This window comes from Tupaia chinensis, unplaced genomic scaffold (genome assembly GCF_000334495.1).
Source record: "Tupaia chinensis unplaced genomic scaffold, TupChi_1.0 Scaffold144018_1, whole genome shotgun sequence".
In the NCBI taxonomy this organism is placed as follows: Eukaryota; Metazoa; Chordata; class Mammalia; order Scandentia; family Tupaiidae; genus Tupaia; species Tupaia belangeri.
Window position 1 is genome coordinate 26,283 of NW_006203870.1, and position 8,743 is coordinate 35,025.

General features: G+C 35.0%; 1 protein-coding gene across 1 annotated transcript; it reads left to right on the forward strand.

Annotated features, from left to right (window-relative positions):
* The first annotated feature begins 4,275 nt into the window (after nucleotides 1–4,275).
* Nucleotides 4,276–5,211, forward strand: LOC102500424 (olfactory receptor 5I1-like). The gene has a single exon (XM_006165749.1). It carries the CDS (start codon nucleotides 4,279–4,281, stop codon nucleotides 5,209–5,211), a length of 933 nt encoding a protein of 310 aa, XP_006165811.1. The 5' UTR covers nucleotides 4,276–4,278.
* The last annotated feature ends 3,532 nt before the right edge of the window (nucleotides 5,212–8,743 follow it).

Sequence of the window (8,743 nt, forward strand, 5' to 3'; positions counted from 1 at the left end):
TATATACAGGTGTGTGTGTTAGAAAAATTATCTACAGATCCATATGTAAATATGCACATATATGTGTATATGCATGATATATGCATATATTTGGTATATATATAAATATATATATGGAAACATATATTGTCTTTAATCAATAAGTTTATACAAAATACATATTTTGAAAAAAACTTCATGGACTTCATAATTTTTATACCAAAATAAACTTGTAATTTAATTTTATTTTTCCATGAAATTTTTGAAATGCTCCTCAGATTTGTAGCCTTACGTATATCTCTTCATTATGCAATACATTTTCTTTAAACTCATTTCAGATCTTTGGCCATGCCAAAAACTTCCCAGTCACCATGTAATTGCTTATGCTGTTTACCCTACCAACTCTCATGCCCTAAATGTATTGTACTTGACAAAAATTTTAACACCTGATTCAAATTTACCTCTTCTTCTCCATTTTGTGCCTAGAACATTGTCTAGAAAAAAATACTCACACAATAAATGTATGCACTGAATGAAGACTTTCTGATATATAGTTTGAAGACAGATGCAAGTATATCAAAATAAAATTAATTCATGGAACCAGCAGTTAGCGTATTGGCTATGTCGCTGGGCTCTCACGTAGTCGACCATGGTTTGAGTCCCGGATCCGGCGGCTTAAACTCACGTCGGGCGCGTGTGCATGCATGCCCAAGATCCCAAGAGGAGAATGGAGAAGAAAGGATTAAGGCGTGGCTATCGCCCCTGGGGGGTGATTTCTCACTTTCTGTCTCTCTGTATCTCTCTGTCTTTCTGGCGAGCACACATGCCCTATAGCAAAAACCCCTCCAAATAAATAAATAAATAAATAAATAAAACTAATTCTTAATTGATTTTCTTTAGACACATTGACTTTAAAGATTTTTTTACTTCTTTATCACTAGATAAACACATTTTTTCTTCTTCCCTCTTTATTTCACCATCACTTCACATAGAATATTCTCATAGATTTTTTAATAAATAGTTTTGAGTTAGTTAAACCAAATTTGATAGCAAATGTCAAACAAATTTTACATACAGTTATGTTCTGTTCTGAAAACCAATTTGTTTCCTTGAAGTATTCTCAAGATGTAGAAAAACACATTACATCATTTCATCTTATGTTGAATCAACTCCTCAGTGGGATTGTTTAATTGCTCACATACCTTTTATCACTAAGGATTTGTGTATCAAAGCTTAAGTGCTTGGAATCTGATGTAAGGTCACAAAGCTAATCTCAGAGAACTCTCAAAGAAAATATAAAAGATCTTGCTTCCTGTAAGAAATCACAGCCTTCCTAAAGGAGGCACAAATTTCTTTTATAAAAATCAGAGGTCTGCCCCAAATGATGACAAATGTTGCAATGAATCAGTTCCGTTTTACTTTCATTTGATTTTTGATCCTTAAATGTCAAACAAATTCGATTCTGGTGGAAAATGAACTGGGGCTTAAAAGAATAAAGTACGAGGGTAAATGAAAGAAAGGCGGTAGCCAGGTAAGTATACTTTAATTGTAGAATATTAGAGCAGGCTGGGATGTTAAGAGCTCACCTCCTTAAAGATGAGCTCTTGAAGTGTTATAGTTACTTATTTTACACATAGGGAGCTGATAGCTAGAGAGTAAACATGCTTAGAATAACGCAGGTTTTAACTCCTCCAAGTGTTTTAAACAAAAAATGATAGCAAGACATTTAAGGGGCTCAGAAATGGAGGACTGTCTGATGATGATAATGTGTATGATAATATCTTTAAATGAACTGGCGTGCAGTGCATTTATGCTGGGAAAATTCATGTTACAAGCTGTGGTGATGTACAGTGATGGAGTGTATAAAATAAATTTTAATAAAACTGACAGAGAAAATGATAGCAACAACACATATAATAAGCACAAGATATTCTTTCTTTGCTTTTGTTTTGTTTTATTATAAGGCACATGCACTCATCAGAGACAGAAAGAGAGAAATTCCAGAGGATATTGGCTATGTCACAATCCCTTCTCCATCATTCTCTTCCATTCTCCTCTTGGGATTTTGGACATGTGCACACATGTGTCTTGTGTGATTTTCAAGTTGCTGGGTCTGGGACTAGAAACATGCAGTTAGCCTGTGGGATGCACATGCCTTAACCATTGTGACATCAACTAGCCCAGCACAAAATATTCATAAAACAACTCAGAATTGTTGGAATGTGATAATGAATTATATATAAAATAGTTCTCATTACATATTATTTATTTTTAAAGTTTTAAAGTTGAGCAAACTTTGATCAGGTTGACTCAAATTTTATGTAATACTTCTTCTAGCTTATGTTAATTCATTGATACCAACAGTTATCAATGCACAAGTAACAGGACTGAAGTGAGGTTGAGGGTTCACGTTAACAGAGGGAGAAAGTTTAAAAATTACTACAGTTCAGTATGGAAAACTTACTGCAGGCATGTCTTTCTGCTGAACTCTTTCAAAAACTTCCATTTACCAATTGCATAAAAAAAAAACAAATTATTTGACTGATTTTTATTCACTCTTCTTAACCTTCTGTTTCCTATCATCATTTCCTCTTTCATTATTTCATTAGGTTTTTATTTGTATCATTCAAACATCTTTCAGTTTAGAAGCATATAACATCCATAAAATATTATGACAAGTAATATTGTTTATATCAATTGATTGCCATCTTTAGTAAGAGTGGTTGTAAAACATCTTTGACAAAGAGGTGGTTTTTCTCCAGTAGCCTGGAAAACAAGCTTATTTAAACAGTGTACCTAAAGATAATCCTTTCTTAGATGTCTTTTTTTTACCCCCTATAGGACGCTCACATGAGGCAGAAAACAGAGAGACAGGGAGAGTGGAGAGAATGACAGTACTCCACAATAAGATGTGGTCATGCTGAACCTTCTCCTCAATTTGGTTTTCAAGTCACTGGCCAGGGTTTGAACTGTGCTTTGCCTTGTGAGATCTGTGTTCCTTAACCACTAGGCTGCAGGATCACCCCAGCACCTACTAAAAAGAAAAAGAGGGGGAGGGGGACCAGCAGTTAGCATAATGGCTATGTTGCTGAACTCCCATGTAGCCGACCATGGTTCGAATATCAGACCTGGTGGCTTAAACTCATGGCAGGCATATGTGCATGCGTGCCCAAGATCCCGAGAGGAGAATGGAGGAGAAGGGATTGCGCCATGACCATCCTCCCTAGGGGGGTGATTTCTTTCTTTCTGTCTCTCTGTCTCTCTCTGTCTTTCTGGCAAGCATACGCGCCCTATAGCAAAAACCTCTCAGGGGAAAAAAAAAAAAGTTTGTTTACTTCTTTTGTTAGAAAGAAGGTGGGACACTTGATGGAGTCTAATCAAGTCATGGACTTGCTGCCCCAACCTCCCAGACAGCCAGGATCAAGGGTGCATACCACTGCACCCACGATGCCTAGTTGTTAATGATCATTCCTCAGAATTTCCAAATCAGAGGATGGCACAACTTGCCAGCCACTGGTGCAATGCATTATTTCCCTTGCATTCACGGTGCCAATTGTTCTGCTCCTTCATCAATTTATAGTCTTGTCTCTCATGCCTGCAGGCAGGAACAGCAGAGCAGCTGTCATTTCATGAAAGTTAATATTTACTAAGGAGGAAACCACATGCATTTCAAGAAAGGAGCAACCTGGAGCCAACATTTGGCATGGCGATTAAGGCCACTGGACTCTCATAAGATTGACTATGGTTCAAGTCCCTGACCCAGTGGCTTGAAAATCACTATGGGCATGAGTGTATGCATGCCCAGAGTCCCAGGAAGATAATGGAGGCAAAAGGTAAATTGACAATTTAGTTTAAAAAATTAGAAACCTGTGCATTATACTATGAAGTTATCTTCAAAAACCTCATAAAAATGCAACTATGAAAAAAATGCATTGATTCCCAAATACTTTGCATTAAAATAAACTTAGACTTTTATTTTTCAAGATCTTTTATACAAGGGACTTCAAAAAATTTATGAAAAAAAAGAAATTAAAATTAGTCTATTTTAGTGCAAAATCATTTGAAATCTATGCAGAGTTATTTTAGAATATAATTTTTCCATGAGTTTTTGAAGACTCCTTATTTAAACTATGGACATTTCTAGTTGCTATGAAGATACCCAAGTGGATTTGGAATCACTAATCTCTTATTTTGAACTTTATTTTTTTCTTTTTCTTTTTTCAGTGACAAATAACCTTATTATGAACATTTCCATTATTACTCTGCTGGGACCCTAGAAACTCAGAAACACTGCAGAAAATGGAGTTGGAGAATACCACTGTGAAAACTGAATTTTTTCTCCTAGGATTTAGTCACCTCCCACAACTTCAAAGTCTTCTTTTTATGGTATTTTTTTCTATCTATTTTGTAACACTGCTGGGGAACCTTGGGATGATTTTGTTGATCACAATCAGTTCCCACTTGCACACCCCAATGTACTTTTTCCTCTGCATCCTGTCCTTTGTAGATGCATGCTACTCTTCTGTCATTGCCCCCAAACTACTTGTGAACTTGGTTTCTGACAAGAAGACCATTTCTTATAATGGCTGTGCCACACAACTCTATTTTTTCTGCTCTTTGGTTGATACAGAATCTTTCCTGTTGGCTGCCATGTCTTATGACCGATACATCGCAATCTGCAACCCATTGCTTTACACCGTTATTATGTCCAAGAGAGTCTGTTGCCAGTTGGCAATTGGAGCATTTTTAGGGGGCACGATGAGTTCAATTATTCACACTACGAACACCTTCCATTTGTCTTTCTGTTCCAAAGAAATTGACCATTTCTTTTGTGATATCTCCCCACTCTTCTCTCTGTCCTGCACTGATACTTATGTGCATGACATTATTTTGGTGGTCTTTGCTAGTTTGGTGGAAGCTATATGCCTTCTCACAGTTCTCCTCTCTTATGTCTGCATCATAGTGGCTATTCTGAAAACAGGTTCTGCTGAAGGAAGAAGAAAAGGGTTCTCCACTTGTGCTTCCCACCTGATTGTAGTCACTATTTATCATGGCACCTTGATCTTCATTTATCTGCGCCCCAGCACAGGTCATTCAATGGATACAGACAAAGTGACCTCTGTGTTCTATACATTGATTATACCTATGTTGAATCCCTTTATTTACAGTCTAAGGAACAAAGATGTCAAAAGTGCCTTTAGAAAAATGATTAGCAGAAAATTATTTTCTTAGACTAGTAGAAGTTGGGCCTGATGAATTTTCAACAATGTTTATTTCTTGACCTTTGGTTCTAATTGCTAAAAAATGTGATATAGATGTTCTGCAAATCTGTGAGTAATGAGACCTCAACCAATAAATAGGGTCAGAGCTTAATATTAGAGTTGGACTCTTTCATGTTCACTTACATTATATCTCTATTATTCTAAACTACTTTTAGAAGTTTCTTCCTTTCTTTCCTCATGAATAAGAGACACAGAGAGAGATAAAGAAAGAAAGTGAGGTAAAGACACATGTACTCCTAACAGGGTTTTCAAAGCACGTCCACCTCCATCCTCAGCCAGTCCTGGATCATGGATACAGGCAAGCCCAGGGTATTATGGGACATTTTCATTTGCAAACTCAAAACCTTCTTCTGTGGGTTAGCCTAACAAGGTGTTGTATTACTGCAGCAACATCATACACTTCCTAAAGCTTAAAGTTTAATGTTTACTTAGGGGGGCAGATTTGCCCTTCACTTAATCTCTCATATCTTTTATTGTTAGTTCTTTTATATTCCCACTCTAATTTTTTTTTCATTTCATTTTCTTCCATACATTCAATCACATTATTATTTGTCTTACAAAATGGATATTTTGACAGGTGAACATTTCTCCCTAACACAGTTGATAAAACTACATAATATCTTCAACAGATAATACCACACCTCTTTGTGCCATTAATGCTTTGCCTACTCTAAAGTTTTATCACAGTAATCCTCAGTAATAGATATGCCACTAACATACAATAATCCCCTTTTTGCAAAAGTTAATAAGTGCAATTCACCTAAACTCCTTATCAATTATTTTTTATTTCCATGTAAATATATACACATTGTAGCTTAGTTGTCTAAATTCTACTCACTCTAAAAATATTAACCCCTCATATTTTTACTGGTAACCCCTCAGATTTTAACCCAAACATTATTTTTTCCCAATTCCCATAAATTACAAATACCTCATCTTCTAAATCCTGCAAGAATTTTAGAAGCTTTTTATGACTCTTATTTTTATTTATTTTATATATTCAATCACTGTGTATCATGACAGCTTGCAAAGTGAATTTTCCCAGCATAAATATGATGCAGTCCATTCTACTTAAAGATATTATTATACACATTTATCACCAGTAGAAAATCCTCTAATTCTCTGTCCCTATTTTCCTCCTTGATTCCCTTCCTCTCAACCTCCCTCATTCTCCCACCCACTTCTCACACTGCCTCTGGTATCTGCACCCATTCTCCATGCTACTATATTCTCCAATCTTTCAGTTTCCACCACAGAGTGCAGACATTTGGTATATATTAAGTGGGGAGATACAATGTCTCTCTTTCATAGTCTGGTTTGCTTCACTTAGTAGTAAATCTTCCATATTTGCCCACTTTCTATTTTTATCTTACCTTGTTATTTTGTATCTATATTATATTTCTCTCTTAGAATTAATCATTAATATTTATTCATTACCTGATTTCTTGCCTTTTTGTCACAGTATATTCCCCAGTGTGGATTTCAATGAATTGTTACTAAGTAAATATAGTAAATTTATGACTGACATTCATAAACTATTGATTTATCTTATGATATTTTTGGTTGACTCTATATAAAAGTGACTATTACAAAATATTGTTAAGTGTGATTTTTTTTTTAATGTGTAACTATAGACTAAATTTAAGTCAGGCTCATTAACTAGCTTGTCAAGAATATATTGACTTTGAAATCTCTTGACTAGTAAGCAAGCAGTTAAAAACTAATGAAGGAAATTTCATTGCTCTGTGAGCCATGGAACTGGTGTCTATAAATGTTGAGGTGATAGTTTGGTTGGCTCCTGGGACATGACCCACCCATAGAGTAACTGTGTCTGGAAAATCTGACACAAAGATGTTAAATACAAATTTAAGGCTGTATAGTGGGATAGGAGATAAACTAGAGAGGAAAGCTTTCTGGCAATGAAAACATGCGCTGGGTTCTGAATCTAGACCAGAGTTTCATTCACTCAAGTGTGATGTATTTTTATAAGAAGGGGCTTGTCTATACAGATCAATGGTGAACTAGTGCTCTCTGGTCAATTTGGTTTGTAAATAGTAAAGACTAGAATAGCATCCTGAAGTTTATGATGATTTTATGTTTCACCATAAATACTGAGCAGAGGATATTCTCCAAAGTGCAGGGTTCCCTCATGATAGCATATTCGCAACTTTCTAAACAAATGTGTCATTCCATCCATGGTCCTTGGCATAGGCCCATATAGGATAACATAAAATGAGGTACTCTGGGATTAATTATCTAAACTTACTTGGGAATTTAGGGTCTGAAATTTAGGTCAATAGCATAGTTTCAGACATCTCACCTGAACAAATCAATGGTGTGGCCATAAAAAACCTATATTTAGCTCCAGCCAGGAGTGCAGAAAGAATTAGAAAAAATAAGTTACAAGACAGCAGAGAGTTACAGATATGGCCTGAGGTGGGACCTGCAATGGAATATGATCAACCAGGTGAGACGCTCTAGAAAAGACAGATGTTGGAGCCTGGAGACTCTGTTTTATAACATGATGACATGAATGATACCATTCTTTTATTTGATACCAAGCATGTAATTTCTCATAGTTGGGTCATATGATCTTAAAAAAAATTCTCTTGATCAATCTCTGGTGAATATCTATATATCTATCTAATTATCATCTGTCTATCTATCTATCTATGTATCTATATATATATGGAAATACTGGGTTGTTCAGGAAGTCATGACACATTTTTGCATTGAAAAAAGATAAAACAGAAAACTATGTCATGACTTTCCTGACAATCTTTTAGATAGAATCATATAACGTATACATTAAGCCTATGTTTAAAAATATTAGAAATTTGGAGCCTGCCAAAGTTAAGTGATTTGCCTAAAGTGATAGTGTACAGATTTGGACCTATGTCTGCGTTAGATAGAATTGCAAGTTGTTATCCTAAACTCTCTCCCATTCTTGTCATTTTCTTAAAATGAAAAAAAGGCATGGATTCCTGACAATATAAGATGACTATTAAATCATCGTCTTTAAAGGAAACAATTAAAAAAATAAAATGATAAGGAATTTATTTTCCTTTACAAATATTTGGAAGATTGGCAGTGAAGTTAAGTTTAGCACAATCATGTTTAGTTTTTTCCTATTTTTTACATTCAATCACTGCTTATTCTTACAACATATGAAACAATTTTTTTCAACATGAATACATAGCATGCTAGTCCAGTCAAAGAAATTACCATACACATTGTCATCAACAGATAATTTTCACATTTAGTTTTTTTATAGGTATTGTATAAATATAGAATTTAACATATTCTGATAAAGTACATTGAGTTGTGAAAAGGTAATTGAGAAGTTGGGATAAGAGCTATATTCTATGAACTACAAATACATCATTTGAGATAATAGAAGAAAGTAAATATTTAAGAGACAGTAAAATATTTTTGTCTGAAAATTCAGTTCAATCAGAAAAGCAAAAAAAACAAAATCCTGC

Coding starts and splice junctions, on each gene's coding strand:
- LOC102500424 (XM_006165749.1), top strand. CDS start 4,279: ATGGAGTTGGAGAATACCACTGTGAAAACTGAATTTTTTCTCCTAGGA.